General features: G+C 29.9%; 2 protein-coding genes across 2 annotated transcripts in view; one reads left to right on the top strand and one right to left on the bottom strand.

Annotated features, from left to right (window-relative positions):
- LOC145323956 (uncharacterized) overlaps positions 1–22264 on the top strand; it is a 342132-nt gene that overhangs the window by 44682 nt on the left and 275186 nt on the right. The gene's annotated exons all lie outside the window — the stretch shown is intronic.
- Positions 4025–6087, bottom strand: LOC145324369 (uncharacterized). Its single transcript, XM_080166974.1, has 5 exons — positions 5729–6087; positions 5078–5383; positions 4769–4855; positions 4359–4482; positions 4025–4140 (listed from the first exon to the last, which is right to left on the bottom strand). Exons 1-5 carry the CDS (start codon positions 6048–6050, stop codon positions 4041–4043), a joined length of 939 nt encoding a protein of 312 aa, XP_080023100.1. The 5' UTR covers positions 6051–6087; the 3' UTR covers positions 4025–4040.

The raw sequence follows: 22264 nt of genomic DNA, 5'->3' as shown, positions 1-22264 counted from the left end.
TGTCTTTTTTGTCTTTCTGTCTATCAGTTTGTCTGTGTGTTTGTCTGTCTATTTTGTTTGTCCGTCTGTTTGTCATAAATTATATTTTTATAGGGTCATAGGAAGATGCCTCAACTCTAAAGGATAATTAGCTAGGAAGTTTGTTTAAACGATATCTGTGCTTTTTTAATGACCTTCTATCTGCTGTGTAGCACTCAGAAAAAAAAACAAAGAAATTGTAACTTTTTAATATTAACCCATTAGTGACGAACCGGCTTTTAACGCCCGGTTCCAGAAAATGCCGAAAAAAACCGGTTTTCAGTTTCAGGATTGCATCATGCTCGCATGAGCTTATCCTTTACTGCGCTGTTTTTCAATTCCCCCCAGAGAGAAGCGTTTCTATCTATTATGTCGGCCACAATCTTTCATCGAAAATGGGTGAACCAAGAAAAACATGGTGATTTAAAATACCCCTTCTAACTTTTTTGTTTATGAAGTAAAGTTAGTGATTTTTTTCGTGAAATTTAAAGTTTATTGGCAACTACATTCATTTGTGAAATCGTTTTATTCAAATTATTATTTTTTATATGATTTTTTTATCGTTTAATTATGTTCTATATAACTCCGGTTCGGCGTGAGTAAAAATACCCGAAAGTTTTATTGCCCTGCTCGGCATGAGTAAAAATACCCGGTTTTAACTTTTCAACCATTAGATATATTAGATATTTTTTATCATTTATTATTCTCTTCAAATGTAAAAATTTCTTTATTTCCCAATGATAAATATAATTGATAGATAGATAAATAAAAGGATCGATCGATAGATAGATAGACTGATATATAGGGATAAGACAATGGCCGATAAATTTATGTAGATTCCCAATGATAATCAATAATTGTTAGATAGATAAATAAAAGGATGGATGGACAGATAGATAGATATATCTTGGTTTAGACTTTATTACATAAATATTTTTAAGGGGTGGGGGGGGGGGGGGGATATGTATTTTTCTGTCATAGCCCTACAGGATGGAGGCATAACACACGAAAATTCAATTATTATTACTTGTAAATATGATGGTTTTAGGCCATTTTCATTATCTTGTCATCGCCTTCAGGATGGGGGCGTAACTAACCAGTATTCTATGTAAATTTGATGGTTTCAGGCCATTTTGCTAATCTTGACATTTCCCCACAGGATGGGGGCGTAACTAACCAGTATTCTATGCAAATTTGATGGTTTTATGCCATTTTTGTTATCTTGATAATACAGTATTATTCTCTTCTTTTGTTTGTGATATTTTTTAAATACTTTAGGCCAAAGATATGTGATAAGTCTTTTCTAGTCTTTCCTTTATCAATAAAAATTATATTTTTTTATATATTTGTCAATTACTGATACTACTAGAATAGTTGCTACTCTATAATTCACTTTGGACGTTCAAAAATTACATTATCAATATCCCTCCCATTATTATCAATACAAATATTAGCAAAAGTTTTAAAACTTCTTCGAAATGGGCTTTTTTAACCGAAAACGGCGGCACCTATAGCCAAAATCTTAAATGTGATATAAATCGCTTCGTATATTACTTGTAGCTCTATAGATTACATGAGGTTGTGTAGTTTTCAATTACGGATCGTATCAAAGTTCTAAAAAGTGTTCATCTTACTTTGGGCATTCAAAAATTACATTTTTAACTTTTTGGGCCAAAAAACCGGGTATTTAGGTCGCAAACGGGCTTTAATGCCGGGGGAAAGCACCAAAAAACGCCAAAAACGGTTATTAATGCCGAAAGGTTTTTTTACTCGCGCCGAACCGGGTTTTATTGCAACTTTCCTGTGCACGCCACTAGAGCAAAACAAAAAAATTGGAATTCCGTTTTGACCATTATAAAGCTTCCCTGAGATTTTCAGCTCGATCGGCCCATAAAAGTGGCGCTCGGCACTAATGGGTTAATACCATCCCCTCTTCTTATTATTGAAATAAATTGAAAATATTTATTTGTAGTAGTTGGTCGTTTGTTTGTTTATTACTTAAAGACAGGTTAGGTCACTGCAGACATAGGTCCCACAGGGTTCGGGTCTGCCGTAAGATTTAGGCATAGGGAATAACATCACCCCTCTATCTTAATCTCAATTTATTAAAAAAAATTATGGGGAGGGGATGTTATTTGTGCTCACTGTGAAAGCACTATGAAATGTTCTCCAAATATTATACATTCCTATATTTTATATATTTCTCCGTAAGTTTGCAGAGATCTAAAGGGATAAGATAATGGCCGATAAATTGATTTTTCCTAATAATGCTATACAAAATTACCGTTTCTTTAGATTAGTACATTAAATTAGTGGCTGAAACGTTTGGACACTCAGCTTAGGGAACCATCCAATTAAATTTAATAAAAGTCCCCAAAGTCGGTACTCCAACAGTTAAGAAAATGTTATTATAAAACTTTGGGGACTTGTGTAATAAACAGCCCATTGTCCCCTCCCTTCCCCGTAGAAAGTTTGTGATAATATTCTTGTGAAATATGTAAGAAGATTATATAGAATATATGCATGCATAACACTGATCAAAAGTTCCAGGACAAGTTTATTATGTGAAGAATTTATATTAAATGTCATGGAAGGTTTCCCTCGCCCAATTGGACAATCCTGCGGGTTAATACCTGCGGTGGTCTACCTCTGCTAAGCTATCCAGAACCCAATATAACCTAACTAACTAAGGTAAACAAAAATATGAAAAACTATCAGTACTCAAGAGGGAACTTTAATTAATGATAGCGTCTACATATTTGTTTAGATTCTTCTAACAGAAATGAACCAATCAAGTTTAAGGATGAAAAGTATTTAGCATAAATGCTTATGGACATATAATTCTTATATTAACTTTTATCTACATTTATCTTTACCAAACATAATCTGAAAATATAATCACCTAATCAACAATAAAATCTGTTTTTAACCTTACATAACTGTACATTGTACAATGGACTTACTGTACAAACTGGACCTGATCTCTGGTATTTGATGACTCTCTGGATGCATACAAATAGCACAGGAAGATTTCAGGGATTTAAAAGGATAAGACAATGGCCGAAATATTGATGTACATTCCAATGATGATACAATTACAATTAGAGGTTAAAACGTTTGGATACTCAACTTAATTAACTAACCAAACCCTGAACATTACCTTACTGGACTTATTGTACAAACTGGACCTGATCTCTGGTATTTGATGACTCTCTGGATGCATACAAATAGCACCTTGGGAGATTTACATATTTATAAAAACTGGTCATCCATGCATAATAATAGAGTCTGGCCTCTCAAAAAAGATGTAAGGTGTTTGTATGTCTATCTGTACAAAAAATCTCGCTAACAGTTGTACTAATATTGCTATTCTTTTCATTGAAGCTTCTTATGGGTCATAGAAGGCTTTTTCAAATAATTTTTTAGGGAAGATTCTCACCCCACATACAAAAATCATCTCTAGAAAAAAAACTCCTTTCCATCCCCCTCCCCCCTACTCCCCTGTATTAAAGGTGCCCCCTAGAGGTATCAAAGATTAGATTCATAGTTTTGGTCTGTACTGTCTGAATAGTTCAGCTTCGCTATTATGGATGTTCATTCACATTATGAAACATTTTTAAATATTGAATACTCTTATGACTTAACAAGACTATTAAGTACCAATTTTAAAAAGTTTTTTTTAACAAGTACCAATATGTTAAAAGCTTATTGAATTGACTCAAAAAATTATTTTGCAAAAACAAGGATGACAATATCCATAAGAAGCGAAACAAAAAAAGTCGAGGGACAAACAGACAATGTAAGTTATAGAGATGTTTTCATGAATAAATATGAAAAAGATCACAAAACCTTTTAGCATGAACTACATGTGAGTCTATTTCAGCATAAACGTATAAAGTTTCTAACAGACAAACGGACAGTTATTTTGAATTGTAGTGTATATCCGCTACTTGTTATTATTTGCAAATTAACATTAATTACATATATTTTTAGAGAAAAGATAAAATTTCTATCATCATAATTTATTCCAAAGAAGCACAAAACCTCGCATTACAGAAAGGAACATTGTCAAGATAATAAACAAAATAATCATCCGGACATCTGGTCACTTTAACCTGCATAAATGGATGTATTATTACTTGGAGTTTACACTATATTTTCATGTTCTCTTATAAAGTTAAACAAGCAGAGGGTTAAAATAACGATTCCCCCTTTACCCCATCCCCTCCTATTGGTATTCGTTTATTGACTCATCAATAAACGAGTTCCATGATAGCAAATTGTCGACAAATTTCCCCCAGTCATAATATCCACGTATATTCAACATCCATTCCTGCATAGTATGGTAACAGGATACTCCATTTGTGCTGAAACATGCTTCCATTGTTCTCTCCTCGCCCACTTGGATAGAATCTGTGTCACCATTGATCCATCCACTACGATAGGTACCACAGTGGTCAGGACCTGGAATAGAGATACCCTAGAGACATACTATCAGATTCATTTTGTTCATGTTACGAGTCAGATTTAAATTGTCGCACATCTTAGGATAAAGCTCTTCTTAGGTAAATTTTTTCATGTAACAATTTCTTTCCTCGTATAATGTGAAGTTTTCTAAAAATTATAAAGCAAATAAAGTTGCCCATGTCATGTTCGAACAAAAAGTAAACAATTTTTTTGTCTCAAAAAATCCCTTTTTAAGTTGGATGAAAAATTAGGTCAGACGGACTATCTACTTTGTCTATAGTACCTGGGTTGCTTGTTGGAATCTGTGTCCCAGCAGGCTCTTTGACCCTGTAATATCCGGGTCCACGCCATCTTAAACTTGTATCATCACCTGAGGATCAGAGTAAAACATTAGAGGTGGTAGGGGTTAGATAACTGTATGTCACCACCCTGACGACTTTCAATTGTGTCTTCAACCAATAGCATCGAGAACATGAATAATTCAAAGCTGCTACAGAATATCAGAAAGCAATTTGCTAGTAGAAAAAAGGTCCCCAACTAAGGGGTCCAGGTAGTTGTCTGAGTTATACATCTATATTTATAAATTTATTACCTGAGGCCTCTCTGTCACAAAAGTAAAAGTTGCTGTTCTGTTCTGAATGAAGATTAACACTTCTACTTTCTTCATCCAGAACTCTATAACCGTAACACTGCGGAGACGATATACAGCTCAGTCTTCCGGAAGAACAGCCATAGCATGGTACGGTATCCTCACAATTTTTGTACATAAAACAGAATTGGGGAAACGGTGTTGATTTTTCATACCACGTGTAGCCTAGGCATCCATCAGTCGTGGTGCAAAGCTGGGCACATGCCTCTGATGATTCAACAGTGACTTCATCAATAATATCATCTGCACCTGACAATAGAGATAACATAGAGACATACTGTCGTAATCAGCTATTTGGTTGTAACATTTTTACAAATCTTTGTACATAAGGGCATAACCTTTTTAATTTAATTTGTATTATGACTCAGATATAAATTGTCACATATTTAAGGAAAACGCATTTCTAGGATAAATTTCTTAGAATAAAGTTAGCTTTACTAAAATTTATATTATTAAAAATTTCGTCACAAATAATGTTGCCTGTATTGCGTACAATACACAAAGAAAACAAATGTTTTTGTCTGAAAAATCCCTTTTTAAGTTTGACAAAAGATGGGATCAGGTTGAACATCAAGATATATTAAGTCTATTCACCTGCCAAACAGGATCCTTCCAGCACCTCAGCAACAGTCCCACTCTGGCATCCTGCGCACTCATGAATGTTTTCCAGAACAGCAAATTTATAGCACCATCCAATAACATCATCAAATCTCCAGGTATAGCCCCGACACTCAGGATTGGAAGCGCACAGGGCGGCACATTCCTCTACAGTCTCAACACCAAAGTGAGAGACATCCCGGCCAGCTTTAAATTTCCACGTGGCACTTGTTATTAAGTTCTCACATTTTCCCTCAACATTTTGCAATTCAAGAACACCAAAGCACACAATTAATTTTATAAATAAAGTAAAATTCATGTTTAATGCTTAAATGTTAAACACAATCTAATTCTTATTGCTGAAATTGTGTTGTTTTTTAACCTTATCTTGTAAGTTTTATGATATGGGATTTACCTTTTAATTTTTTTTATTATTTTGATTATAAGTAGAAAAAAAAGTTATTATTAGTTTTAATGGAGTTCATAAATGCATTGTAATAGCACTTGCTCCAATTAAAGAAATAATTAAAGTATTTCCAATAAGAGAAGGGGATAAAAAAAGAATGAGTAGATGCGCTACAAAATAAATACTTTTTAATGTTGAAGGTTAGTAATTAAAATTCAGACATTAGAGTAAAACACTAGAGGGAGAAAGGGTTAAATAACTGTATCTCCCAATCGCATCAACCTTGTTCAACCTTTCTATTGGGTCATTGAAAATCAACCCATGGTGTCCCTTATATTAACACAGCCAAGTAGCAGAAAATAACTTAGAAGCAGACGAAAGAGGTCTTTGAAAAAGGAAGAAAGGTATTTGTCTGTATATACATCTATACTATAGATATGTTATTCAGACCTCCATAACATTACAGACGGACAGGAAGATCGACAGGAAGTCACCAACGCGTAAAGATTAGCTTTATTACTAAACATATTTTTTTCTTGTGACAGTCTGCTAAAGTGTTGTCCAGGGTGAAATGGGACATTGGTCTGTAAATCATTAAAGTAACCGTCAAAAGTTTAAATTATTATGGTACCCAAAGTTAAAGCTGGTATAATTAAATCTTAATTGGTTGGTACACACTATCAGTGCACAAACTTTCCAAACAAATAATTTTAATAAAGAAAAGGGATAATTTGGAAATCTTTTTGTTCATCAATTTAACTTTTATTGTCCTATCCCTTAAGATCCCTGCGAGTTTGCTAGATCAGTCCAAACAAAATGACAAGGATGAAAAAGGCTCAAAAATAAAACTATTTTTAGCACTGAGATTACTAGTTTTGTACGTGATAGAAAAACTTTCTGATTGCCTTAAAAAAAACTTGGTAATCCATTTTTAAACTTTTTATGTACTTTGTATGATTTTTTTTCTCTTATCCTTTTTAAAAGCGAAGATTTTCTATACTTCTATACTTAGTACGTCATAAACAACAGTACTTATCTAAATTTAGGCATGCTAGAATCGTCCTATCAATTCAAAACTTGTTTTTTTTTCTCTGTTACAATTAGGTGTGATATAGAAAGCGTGGTAACTCTATAATTATTACCAGAATGTCTGTAGTTCCGTTAAAAAACATAAAGATTTTTAAAACTATTATTTTAAAACAATTGTTATTTATCTCATATTTGGAATTATGACAACAAGGTACAATAGGTCAGCAAAACCTGTCTATATAGAAACCATAAAAATGTGTGTATGTTCTTAAAAAGTATCCTGTACTTAAGCAATTTTACAACAAATTTACATATAATATAAACTTTTAAATTAACATTCTGTTCATTAAGTGCTGACGCTATACAAGTGTTAATGTTCGTTTGTATTACTGAATAAATTTAAAGATTGATTTTTATGGATAATATCATCCTTATTTGTAATTTTTACATAGATCTATCAAATAATTATGAATCATTATAAAATGATTATAGGGGCTCGGCAGGTCAGCCAAAGCTTCATTTTGAGAATTATTTTTTTTTATTAATCCTTTAGTTATAGCCGCTACTGCTGTTGAGCCGCTCGTTTTTACCATTTGCCCATAAAATTAGAATTTGGAAATGGTTGCCTACCCACTATTGGTTTCACCGAGGAACAAGACTCCAGTGACGTCATATTTTTCTTTTCCGAAAAAGGGAAGGGGGGATGAAAATCTCTTCAAAAGAGATGGGGAAAACCCCCTTTTCTCCCATCTCTTTTTTCTTCCCCCCTTCCCTTTTTTTTCCCCATATGATGTAACTGGAGTCTTGTTCCTCAAAATTAATACAAATTCGGGACAGTTTTCTGTGTGTCGGTTTCACCCCCCCCCCCTTTGAAAATCGTTGTGCACACCACTAGAAATACCCATCAAAAGCCTAACATTTCTACTCATAGTAATAGAGATGGTTAGTTTAATATAATTGTCCCAAAAGTTTTATAATAGCGTTTTTTTATTCGTTGGCTCATCAACTTTGGGGACTTGTAATCTACAGAAGGGGTATTTTTTTGTTATATCATTGAAAATATACATCAATTTATCGGCCATTGTTTTATCCCGGCCTTTAGATCCCAGCAAAATTGTGCGCCAGTGTATGAACACCGAAAATGAGTGTCTGTGTATTTTAGGAGTTATTCAACGGAGGTAAACTCCGTCCGTAATCATATCGGAGGAGTTTGTTTAATATTCGTCCGTAAATTCTCTCTCTCTCTATCTCTGTCTCTGCTTCTCTCTCTCTCTCTCTCTCTCTCTCTCTCTCTCTCTCTCCCTCTCTCCCTCTCTCCCTCTCTCCCTCTCTCTCTCTTTTTATTTTCTCTCTGTTAATATATGAGAATGTCTGTAGTTATTATAGTTCAGTTAAATATTGTTTATACTTTGTCGAAGGTGTTATTTTCCTTTTTTAGTAAAGGTTTAAGGTATAAATAATTAGATAATTGTGAATTAATATTTAATGATGTTTCTAAAACTAGCGGTTATGCCCATAGAACCCGAGAGGCAATGAGTGGGAGGGGGAAAAGTCGACCCCATTTTTTATTTAAGTTTTATAAAATTGAACAAATTTTATTGGAGAGGGTGAAGATAACCTCCCCGAAAATAGTTAAAAATCTTCCCTTGACCTATAAGAAGCTTCACTGTAAAAGAGAAGCCTATCGGTTCAGCAGTTAGCTTACTACTTTATATAATAGGATATCGCAGTAACAACAAACACCCAAATTTATACCTATACAAAGAAAATAAGTTTTCATAGGCAATTTGTAGAACTAATTCGTCAATTATAGCATGCCTTCTCAATAAATCACTAACTATGACTTTGTGATAGATATCATAAAAAAACTAAATCATTTTATATTCATCAATCTGTTAATGTATAAGAAAAATATAGTCCTACGCCTCCAAGAAGCCTCTAGGGACGCTTGAAGAAAGGGGTGGGCGGTCTAGGGGGTTTACTCTACTTTTAATTATAAACTTAAAAGACAAGTAAAAAAATTATTTTATTTTTTTCTAGAAGTGATTTTTCTTAGAATTACCCTTCCTTTAAAATAGTTATAAACCTATCAGAAGCTTCACTGTTAAGGAGAATCATGTCGGTTCAGAGGTACAGACAGACAGACAGCCACACATATATTATATATAGACAGACACTATTAAAGACGATTTATATTTTTCTCCTTTATCCTTACACTTGAATAAAAAGTGTAAAAATTATATGTTATGATATGACACTAATAACGTCCTTTATTCAGTAGCGCAGCTACTATATTGTTGTAAATCATATCTGTCCGTTTGTCGTGACGTTCATAAAAACACGCATATACTTATTATAGTGCTTGACTTTTGGCCAGCTTAACCTATATTTACTGTAAAGATTTCTTAAGATTTAAATATTATTTAAAATTCAAATAAAGTTATTATTATTAAAATTTAGAATTACTAATTTTTGTTCTTTTTTGGTTACTAACAATTGTTTTTTTCTTTTATTGTTGCGTTTGTTAAGGTCATGATTGTTCTAGTTATATCTTTTTATTTGCACTACGTACAGTACATTGATATTAAAAAAGATTATTTTTTACATCTAATAGCCAGATGAAATATTTCTCGATTTTATTTTAGATAACAAAATAATGATTTAGAATTTAATAGTTAATTATCGCATCGTATTACAGACGGCTTTACACGGATATTAAAAGTTGTTTGCCCAGAGGGGCCAAGGGCCCGGGCTAACATAATTGGTATAACTTTTTCTATTTCTATTTTAATATTTGTGAAAAATTGTCGGTTATAAGATGATATACATGATTTTCCAGTATGGCTGCGAACCGGTTCTAATCCAGAGGATATATTTAATTAATTGTTTTAAAAGCCATAATAAAAAACAGGTTTTTTTTCTTGATTTTTCTACCTTTGAAATAGAGTTGGACAATAGACGTATATTATGACGTCACACATGACACTTTCTGCTGTCCCATTCTACAATTTTATCTTATTAGCTTTTCAAATTAAAATGAATTTTAATGTTTAATATCAAATGTCACCTAAAGTCAAAACACATTTTGAAAACCTTTTTAAGAAATCTAAATTTAAAATTTTAAATCTATGATTTGTGGAAAATAAAGTTGAGAATTGTCAATTTGATTTTTAAAAATTTTACATGAATTTTATGGGATTTTAGAAAAGTTTTAAAGGGAGAGCTAACTTTCAGGGAGTGGGGGACATTGGTCTGTATATTACACTAGTCTCCAAAGTTTTATAATAATGTTTTCTGATTCGTTGGCTTAACAACTTTGGGGACTATTATTGAATTTAGATAGGTTTGTTCATTAAGTTGAATGTCCAAATGTTTCAACCACTAATTGTAATCTACAGAATTGGTAATTTTGTGTATCATCATTGGGGATGAACATTAATTTATTGACCATTGTCTTTTCCCTTTTAGATCTCTGGGTAACTTTACACTTTAAGATATTCTTTAAGTTGATTTTACTTAAATTTTAAATGATGTAGTAATCGTAAGTGATCGTAAAGTTAGTTAGTGGTAAATCAAAACTTCTACAAACTTTGATGAAAAAAAAACAAAAAAAATTGTTTTTATATAGTGGCGAATAAAAGTTTGTACCACTCAATCATTATTCAAAAGTTCCTAAAGTTTTTAATCCAATGAATGGTATACAGGTTTATAAAACTTTGGAGATCAGTATAATTCAAAGTGATGGGGTAAACTATCACATGATAAAGACTATTACTATGGCTGTTTAAAAATATGTTACATCGAAATAACATCCTTAAAATCTTTGAAAAGATATAAAAATTCCAAACTAAATCATCTTAAAATTCTTTCCCCTTTTAAAAGGCGAAGCTTTTCTATAATTAGGGTCGGTCCGGTCCGTCCGTTAATTTAGACATGTTAGAGTTGTCTTATCGATTTCAAACTTTGCATGATGATTCCAAGATACAATTAGATACGATTATTACGATATTCGCAACTCTATAATCGTTGCTAGAAAGTACGTACTTCAATTTAAAACATGCTTATATTAACTCTTTAACATCTACAAGAGTAAATATTTGTTTGTCCTACATTATGATATTAGATTTTCGCTTTTATGGAAGTTGACATCCTTGTTTTGCTTAAATTTAAACTGGGCGAGCAACGCAAAATATTTCATTCTTTAAATTGTATATTTTGTTTTCTCAAATTTTAGACGCCAAATAAACTTTTTTAAACGAAAGAATGTTCTTCCAAACTTTGTTTCATTTCAATCTTTTATTTCACTCATGAAACATAATTTTTATAATTAATCTTAAGCCCTATATAAAGCTTCCATAAAAAGAATAACACAATCGATTCAGTGGTTAGAGAAATCTTAACGGACATACAAAATACTTACTACTTTATATAATGGAATTGTTAATGATTTTAAGTAGGATCTCATTAATTACTGAGCCGATTGGGTTCTCTTTTTCAGTCAAGCTTCATATAAGTCCAGTTTTAGGCTGTTTTATTTTCACATTTATGTCTTGGGACGGTTTTTAGCTATATTCTTAGTCCCAAGATGCTAAGGGCGTAGCCTCTAGTTAAATATAATGTGATGTAAATGATTTTTATTTAATATTTTACAGAGTTGTTTATCTGTCCTTTATTTCCTTCCTCTAGATCTCTTTGTATCTTTTTAGGGCTCGACAGCCGCGAGTTAGCCGCGACTAAACCTCATATTAAAACCCATTTGAATGTATTGAAATTTTATTTTGAAAAAAGGGATATTTGGGTAACATATGTAATAAGTATAGATGTATAACCCAGACAACTATCTGGCCCCTGTCTTGGGGACCTATTTCGTCTGCTAGCAAACTCCTTTCTACTCTTTTGTACCAACTTTGCTGTGTTAATATTTACAACACTATTGGCTGATATTCAAAGACCCTATTGACAGGGTCCATGGGGTGGGAACTTACTGATATTTAACCCATTCCCCCTCTAGTGTTTTACTTCAATGGTTGGGTCAAGATTAGACTTTCAGGTGATTTTACTGAGGCTAAAATGCGGCTGACGACCCCTTTATCCCTTCTTTTTAAAATCAACTTTTCCGCAAGAAATCTCCCATTGTAAATTTATTCAAAAAAGAGAAGATAAAGTTTCTTTCAAATTCTTGTCAAAATATTTTAAAGCGCTTATTCTCACACAGTGTGCAGTGATATCCGAATATTGTTAATCTACAGAAGGGATAATTGTGTTTATCATTATTGGGGAAGTACAATGAATTTACCGTCTAACCTACATCGATTACCTAATATAGGCGAGGCTGTTATCAAAAATAATCTAAAACGTCAGGTCCAACAAACAAGGATAACTAAGGGGAGCTAAATCTCTCCTTTTGCGTCCATTGTCTAAGAAGTCAACTATTTATATTGCGCACCTAACGTATCAGGAGTAGGAACCATTTATAACATCTTTAGTTATGGCGCATATTGTTATATTCGCATTGAAATTTTTACAAGGTTAACAACATCCATAAGTAGTGAAGTACAAAAAATCAAGGGTGGACAAGGGACAGAAAAATATCTATGTCATCGGCATCTCGGGGCTAAAATTAACAGGTTTTAATGTTATAATTGTGTTTTTTTTTATATCTGCGGAAAGCTGTTTATAATACGTTGCGATAGATAACTATTACATATATAGCGGAGGTGAATGAGCACAGTTTCTTTTACAGTGTCCAGATGAAGTCAAAGGACAGTCCATCTTTTTATTTTAATCTTTTACACAAGAAATATAACTAAACTTCTCTTAGTTTTTATTTATAACTATATGGTATTTCAATTACTTTATGAAAAGTAAAATAATTAAAAATTAAAAGCAGTCCCTTTTAGCCTAGATGTTAGTTAAAAGTTAAAGCGTAACAATTCATTCCTAATTTTAGTCCTGTTTTACATTAAAAGATTTCAAAAAACATTAAGAATAGTTGAAAATGACAATAAATGTCACTTTAACTGTTAGTAAAGGTTATGTAATTAAGGCAAAGGAAATAAAGTTTAAATAACGCAGATACATGAGTAGCTAAGCAGAAAAAATATCTTACTATTGACGTACAATTTTTGGAACAATAATTCCTAGGAAAACAAGATACAATATTTTAACTTTTCACATTCTACTGTTTGATTTTAGCGCTTAGCTTTTATGGATGTTGACATCCTTGTTTTGGAATGATGAGTATAGAAAAGTAGAAAACAATAATTTACCAGGGATCTAAAGGGATAAGACAATGGCAGATAAACTAATGTACATCCCCAATGATAATTCACAAAAAAATTCTATAGATTACATTTAGCGGTTGAAACGTTTAGACACCCAACTTATTGAACCAACCAATTAAAATTCAAAAAAGTCCTTAAAGTTGTAAAGTCAACAAAAACGTTATTATAAAGCTTTGGGGACTAGTGTAATAAACAGCCCAATGTCCCCTTTCTCCCTGATTATTTCCCCCAACACTCACCCACACATACTTTGTTATCTATTGTTAAAGTTAGATACATCATTAATTTTAATTACGCCTACTTTGGAAAGAATTATCTTCTTTTAAGGGCCTAACCCCTGTCAATTTATTTTTCCATTAGACTATCTATCAGAGTAATAATTAGAATGAGTTTTAGTTTCTGTAAGAATTATGTATTTATACTTTTATTAGTAATCTTAACTTTTTGTTTTTACTTTATTTGAAATGTAACTTTGTAATGTAATAAGGAATTTAACCTTCACCCAAAGTTTTTTGTCTCATTTGTTGGATTAAAATTTTGGGTACTTTTAATAAAACTTGATTGGTTGCCTAGTTGATTGGTTTTAACCAATAATTGTAATATAAGAAACGAAATTTTGTATATGATCATTGGGGATGTACTGTACTTCAACTTATCTTTCATTGTCTTATCCCCTGGGATCCCTGAATTTTTGCGTGATAATTTTCTTCAGAGGATGGCAAATGAGTAAAATACCCTTTAAAATAAACTGGACAATAAGTGTTGCAAAAAAAATTTGGGTGGTTTTAAGCCTGTTTTTTGTTGAACTATTACAATGTTAAATTTAATAAAGAAAACAAACAAATTTTGAAATGATATTTATTTTACAAGATTAAGAAAAAATAGCAATATTAACTAATATTAAAATACTGTGGTGGAATAAATCAGTTGCGGTTTAGCTGCTCTCAAAACAAAAGGTAGTTGAAAAACTTAATTGGGCTATCCCAACTAACTGAAAAAAGGTGTCCAGAGAAAATCAAAATTGATGGCAAAGTTGCCATTCTGTCTGGATCTCTTCTATGGAATTTTATCTAAATTATCCAACAAAAGATTAGTGTTAAAATACTAAATTAATCAACAATTGATGATGAATTTAATATTCTTTAATATAATTTTATCAAATTTGGATATACTCAAACAATGCACATAGTATAAAGTAAAGCAAAAATATTGCCGTTATATACTACGTTATTTAGCAATTTTAAGAGTATACAAAAATTCAATACTTAACTAATACTTTCTATGAAATACATTAATATTTTATACAAAGTATCAGCCGATTTCCTAAAAAAATATTAATTAGAAAGTTTAACAATAAACGGTTTATAAACGATTTATTAACGATAACAGTTTTTTAAACGATAAACAGTTTAATAATGATTAACGGTTCATTAACGATAAACGGTTTATTAACGATAAACGGCCTATTAATGATAAACGGTTTATTAACGATAAACGGTTTATTAATGATAAACGGTTATTTAATGATAAACGGTTTTTTAAAACGATAAACGGTTTTTTTTAAACGATAAACGGTTTTTAACTTTAACGGTTTTTTTAAACGATAAACGGTTTTTAACTTTAACGGTTTTTAAACGATAAACGTTTTTTTAACGTTAACGATTTTTTTAAAGATAAACGGTTTTTAAACGATAAACGGTTTTTAATGCTTTACGTTTTTTTTTAAAACGATAAACGGGTTTAAAGATTATTGATCAAACGATAAACAATTCAATGATTTACCGTTTCAACAATTTTATGTTATAACAATATAATATAAGGTAATATAAGTTATAACAATTTAATGATGTAATGGTACAATGATCAAAAGTTACAGCGCTTTAACGAAATCACGGTATAACAATTAAAAGTATGAAATTATAACGATTTAAGGTATAACAATTTAAGCTATAACGTTATAACATTTATTAGCTATAATGATATATCAAATATTAAGTTATACACCTTTTTAAAATTCACTTTTATGGTAGTAGAAATCTTTATACTATATTGGCCTAAATTTAGCTAAAGATACGCTAAAAAAATATGACCTTTTGATTCTAAGGATTTCAAACGACTACAAATAATGTCCGATGATTTTACACCAATTTGACCCACTTTGTTGTGATTAATAACCGGTTTTAATTTTACTACATTTGTAAAATTATTAAATAAAATAAACAAAAAGTCAAATAACGTACCTTACGCTATTTACCCTATTTTTTAAAATTATAATTATTACTTTTTTGTACTCATAAACAAAAAAATACCCTTTACAGACGACAGACATTTATCGTCATTTGGGCTATTAAAATTTCTCAACAAAATTTGCTCATGTCATTTTTTTTACACAACACTGGGCCACCACAAGATGAGCAAATTTTGTGTGGTTTTTTTGCTGGTTGATTATGAACCAAAATAAAAAAACCTAGATATCTTGGCTAATTTCAAATAAATTGGCTTTTTCTGGATTTCTCAAAAATAAATAATGAGTCAATTTTAAGCAAAGAACATTATAGCCTTTACTTTAATATTTATGTTTGTTTAAGTTCTACAAACATTAATTATGATTTTTTTTTTTTAAACCAAAAACAATTTTTTGTTTTAAATAGAGAGGATTAAATTTTTTTTCAATGTTTAATTCAATTGCAAATTGATAAACAATAAATTTCAAATCCATTTTTTTCTTATTAATGATCTCTGGTAATTTTGCAACATCTCAGAATTTGATCGAATTTTTCTTTCCTGTTCAAGTGTAAATATTTCGAATCAAGATTCTTTTTTGATCGGGATTAGAAAAGTGCAGGGTTTTTTTGAGACACATTAGAAATTAATTGAAATAGATCATATTTCCTTTTATCAATTCAATTTCATGATATACTGAAATTGGTTTACAAATATAGTATGAAATTATTAACTATACAATCTTATTCATCAACAATATTATTGCCTTTTTGTTTTTTTACTAGTTGCACAAATAACTAGTTTTTTCTCAATTTTTTCAATTATCCGATCATAAATAAAAACACAATAAGCATCATGATCAAACACAATTTTTTTTTGCTGGATCATAGCAAGCACAATAAGCACCATGATCAAACACAATTTTTTTTTTCTCAAACATTCAGGTTTGATTTTTTTAGGCTTTTTTTTTCAATTTTTTTTTTTGTTGATGATTTTTTTTCATATATAATTTTACACAACAAGTGTAAAGACCCAACAAGGGTGTGAATACTCAAATACAAATATGATACAATTTTATTACTTCAAAAGGGAATATGATTTATATTGAAGTGTTTTTATTCTGCACATTTAAAATTATATGCAATGTAAACTCAGTAACTTAGAATCAGAATAAAAAAAAACTTGATTCAAATAAAACATTCGAGTGATTTTTCTTTTTGATCAAAGAATGTGATCTGGGGTTAATAGAATTTAATTTCTCAAAAATTTATGAGATAAATTCAAATAAAAAAAAATATTTGACTTAAAACAAATATTTTAAAATCAATATCATGCTCAAAGTAGCAATGATTATTTTGAAATAACAATTGACATAACTTAGATATTGTCAATTCGTAGGCAAATTTCAATTGGAGAGTTTTTTAAACTTTCAATAAATAGAAATAAAAAACAATTAATTATTGAACTGTTTTAATTTAAACAAATAATTATCAATTTTGAATCTTAATAAATGAGATTCATTATTTTATTAACAAAATTAGATCTTTTAACCATGTTTAATCTGTCATGGTTTTTTTTAAATATCAATAACTAGAATCAAAATAATGTTACTTTTGATTCACACAAAATAATTTAAGAGCTAAATTGTAACTCATTTTTGCAATATCTTTTTGTAATCAATTTTATAGTCAACTATTATTATGACTAAAATAATAAATATTTTTTTAAAGGAAAGTAATGACTTCCTTTTTAAAATTTTTTGTTGTTTGTTGAAATTGCACAGTAAAAAAATTTCAAGCAATAATATAATAATGTTTTTACTGTATCACAGTAAGAACAGTAAAATTTGATGCAAAACAATTTTGATTCTTTAATAATTTGAATCATACATTAAAACTTATTATAATTTTTTTCAATGTCCATTTGCATAAGCCAAATTTGATATCCACGTTTAAATCCAGTTTTTTTTATGAGTAATCAAACTTTAAACTCAAATAGGGGGTGGGGTATCAGTTGGCTCTGGCCTAGACAACTTAACAATTTTAGAATCATCAGTTGATTCAAAATGTTTTGAAGACAAACTTTTAAAATCAGAATTGATAGAGTAGTCTTTACCATTTACCTGATAATAACTGAAGTAGTAACAGTACTCTTCTTCTGACATACCATCTGAGCTAACATCATTGGCACAATCTTGCGCAGGCTCTTGTTGCTCAGTATCATCATGAGCTTCATTTTCAACTTCAGAATCACTTGATGCCTTTTTATCAAGCAAGTCTGATTCAACTTTCTCAGTATCAATTTGAGAATCATTATTATCATTAGAATTACTTGATTCCTTGCAATCAGGTTCAATACTATCAAGTAATTCATTGTTTTCTACTTGAGAATCATCTATGTCAAAATTCTCATCATTTGATTCATTAGAATGATTTTCATAATCCTCTTCAGCGTTATAAAAAACACTATTCAAACTTTTAAGATCAAAATTTTCTTTTGAATTATTAAAAGAAATATCTTCATCAATGCTATGTTCATCTTTTTTGTCAGTTTCATTAGATTGACTTACATAATCAGGACTTTTATTTGATGAAATATCTTTTTTGCCTGAAAAATCATTACATTCTTGATTTTCAAAAGTATCAAGAAGATTCAAATATAACTTTTTTAGACTGGAGAAACCCAAATCTAAATTGGAAACTGTTTGATCAATATGATCATCATATTCTCCAAATATTTCATCTAAAACTTTTTGAAAATTTGAAATTTGATATAAAATTGAACAAATTTCTTGCTTATAACAATCAATAAGAATTTTCGATGTAATTTCTTTTGTATCATAATGATTCAATTTGTTATGATACTTTTTCTTTTGAAAATTTACAAACCTGAAAAATGTTTCAGTATTTGTTTTAAATTTTGCTCTTAAATCTTCAATTGAGAATTCATGAATGCTATTAAATTTGCATGGCTTATCATTTGCCATATTCAATTCATGTTAAAAACAAATTAGAATTGAATAAATTCAATTTGATTCTTTATTGTAATAACATCAAATAATTCAACAAACAGATTTTTGGGATCATTCTTTTAAGTTTTTCAATGTTGCAAAAAAAATTTGGGTGGTTTTAAGCCTGTTTTTTGTTGAACTATTACAATGTTAAATTTAATAAAGAAAACAAACAAATTTTGAAATGATATTTATTTTACAAGATTAAGAAAAAATAGCAATATTAACTAATATTAAAATACTGTGGTGGAATAAATCAGTTGCGGTTTAGCTGCTCTCAAAACAAAAGGTAGTTGAAAAACTTAATTGGGCTATCCCAACTAACTGAAAAAAGGTGTCCAGAGAAAATCAAAATTGATGGCAAAGTTGCCATTCTGTCTGGATCTCTTCTATGGAATTTTATCTAAATTATCCAACAAAAGATTAGTGTTAAAATACTAAATTAATCAACAATTGATGATGAATTTAATATTCTTTAATATAATTTTATCAAATTTGGATATACTCAAACAATGCACATAGTATAAAGTAAAGCAAAAATATTGCCGTTATATACTACGTTATTTAGCAATTTTAAGAGTATACAAAAATTCAATACTTAAAGGGAGTGTGAACGTAAAAATTTCTCATCTGATTATCAAATCTTAACATTTACTAAGCACATTTCACTACACTGATCAACCAAAAATGTCCTATTCACAAAAATATCCAGAAATAATGCCTTGATTTTATGGTATTTTGAGAGGGAAAAAGGAAAAAACAGGGAAAATCTGAACGTTTTTGTTTCTTATAATGTTTGTAGGGATATTTAACTTGTCATATATAGTTGAAACAATTTACTTACTGTTAAGGATTTATTTTATGCTATAAAATTACCAATTCGTTTTTTTATAACGTAGTAATTAGGTAATAAAGACATATTTTAAATTCGTATTATTGACAAAAAAATACCTCACTGTCTACAAAGGGTTGAATCTCATAGGTTATATAAAATAATAATATCCTTTTTAATTGTGTTGAACAATAAATAACCCACTTTGGAGAATTAGTTTACACTTTTATCAGACTGTTTATAAAGAAATATTGCGTCTTTATTATTTACAAATTTGTAATTAAAGGTGGGCGAGAGATGGGCCATTTAAAGTTAATTGGATACTAATAAAAAACCTGTTTCTGGCTTTGTTATTGTATTTGGTTTTCAATAAAAAAATATTGCTTATTTTATCAATTTCTAAGTAACTATACATTGGATTAAAGCAAGGATTATGTTAAAAGTCAGCTTAACTGTTAGGAAAAATCTAGAACTATGTGAAAAAGTTTAATTTTAGCTATAAAAGGAGAAAAAAGCAATTTAATGCACATTTTATATAATACGGAAAATTTCTTCCTTTCCCCGTACCTTATAAAAATCGTCGGAAAAAGCCGTTTTTTAAGCAAACAAAAGCGCGTTTTGCTCTATCTGTGAGATATTATGAATGAGATAATGTTAAGATTTGATATTAAGATGAGAAAAATTTACATTCACAGTCCCTTTAACTAATACTTTCTATGAAATACATTAATATTTTATACAAAGTATCAGCCGATTTCCTAAAAAAATATTAATTAGAAAGTTTAACAATAAACGGTTTATAAACGATTTATTAACGATAACAGTTTTTTAAACGATAAACGGTTTAATAATGATTAACGGTTCATTAACGATAAACGGTTTATTAACGATAAACGGCCTATTAATGATAAACGGTTTATTAACGATAAACGGTTTATTAATGATAAACGGTTATTTAATGATAAACGGTTTTTTAAAACGATAAACGGTTTTTTTTAAACGATAAACGGTTTTTAACTTTAACGGTTTTTTTAAACGATAAACGGTTTTTAACTTTAACGGTTTTTAAACGATAAACGTTTTTTTAACGTTAACGATTTTTTTAAAGATAAACGGTTTTTAAACGATAAACGGTTTTTAATGCTTTACGTTTTTTTTTAAAACGATAAACGGGTTTAAAGATTATTGATCAAACGATAAACAATTCAATGATTTACCGTTTCAACAATTTTATGTTATAACAATATAATATAAGGTAATATAAGTTATAACAATTTAATGATGTAATGGTACAATGATCAAAAGTTACAGCGCTTTAACGAAATCACGGTATAACAATTAAAAGTATGAAATTATAACGATTTAAGGTATAACAATTTAAGCTATAACGTTATAACATTTATTAGCTATAATGATATATCAAATATTAAGTTATACACCTTTTTAAAATTCACTTTTATGGTAGTAGAAATCTTTATACTATATTGGCCTAAATTTAGCTAAAGATACGCTAAAAAAATATGACCTTTTGATTCTAAGGATTTCAAACGACTACAAATAATGTCCGATGATTTTACACCAATTTGACCCACTTTGTTGTGATTAATAACCGGTTTTAATTTTACTACATTTGTAAAATTATTAAATAAAATAAACAAAAAGTCAAATAACGTACCTTACGCTATTTACCCTATTTTTTAAAATTATAATTATTACTTTTTTGTACTCATAAACAAAAAAATACCCTTTACAGACGACAGACATTTATCGTCATTTGGGCTATTAAAATTTCTCAACAAAATTTGCTCATGTCATTTTTTTTACACAACAATAAGAACGTTTAAAATCGCTGAATATATATTTAAAAGCGTAAATTTTTAGGGGTTCCAATTGGCACCAAAAATTACGTTGTAAGTTTATACTAACCATGCAATGAAATCATCTGAAAAAATAAAATTTATTGAAATGAACGGATAAATTTACCATTTCCTGCTTTTATGCAAAATATAAATGGTATATGGTGACCATGAAAAAATTTTCTTTAAAATAATTTCTTTATAATTTCTCGCACCGACAAGTGATCAACTTTAACCTGCAGGATACATTTTAGGGCTCTTCTAAATTCTTTTGTAACCCATTCTTACCTATCATAATAATATAAGTTTTAAAAAATGTAAAAGTTTTTTTTTGAGAAGGGGTACTTTTTTTCTAGGACCGATTTTTCTTTGCAGGTTGGTGGTACCCTGCTACAAAATAGCTATAAACCTTCCAGGACCTATGAGTAGCTACCCTGTAAAGGAGAGCCATATTCGGTTCAGCAGTTAGCGAGACCCTTCGGTACAGACAGACAGATATATCCTGTTTCTTAATTTTAAGGATTTCATAAGACAAACAAAAATATGTGTCTAAAAAATTCTCCCCCACCCTTCCCCCATTTCATTACAAATAACTCTACAAATTGTGCATTTTATCACTTGTAAAATTTTCTTAGGCAATCTGTATGTAAAAAGTATTTCTGAAATCCACGAATGTTTGAAAATTGGCAAAAGCCTTTCTTGTTAGAACATCAAATTTATTTCCTATTGTGAATTCAGAATAAAATATTCAGGCAGATAGGGAGGGGACATTGGGCTGTTCAATACACTAGTCCCCAAAGTTTCATAATAACGTTTTCTCATTTGTTGGCCCAACAAATTTGGGGACTTTTATTTGATTTTGATTGGTTGGTTTATACAGTTGAGTAACCAAA

This window comes from Acartia tonsa, chromosome 7, assembly GCF_053477335.1.
Source record: "Acartia tonsa isolate MP-2025a chromosome 7, ASM5347733v1, whole genome shotgun sequence".
NCBI lineage: Eukaryota > Metazoa > Arthropoda > Copepoda > Calanoida > Acartiidae > Acartia > Acartia tonsa.
Note: the sequence above shows the minus strand (reverse complement) of the source record. Positions and strands in the feature narration are given on the sequence as shown.

Coding starts and splice junctions, on each gene's coding strand:
- LOC145324369 (XM_080166974.1), bottom strand. CDS start 6,050: ATGAATTTTACTTTATTTATAAAATTAATTGTGTGCTTTGGTGTTCTT. Junction 5,384..5,728: donor GGAAGGATCCTGTTTGGCAG/GTGAATAGACTT, acceptor CTCTATTGTCAG/GTGCAGATGATATTATTGAT. Junction 4,856..5,077: donor TTGTGACAGAGAGGCCTCAG/GTAATAAATTTA, acceptor TCTGATCCTCAG/GTGATGATACAAGTTTAAGA.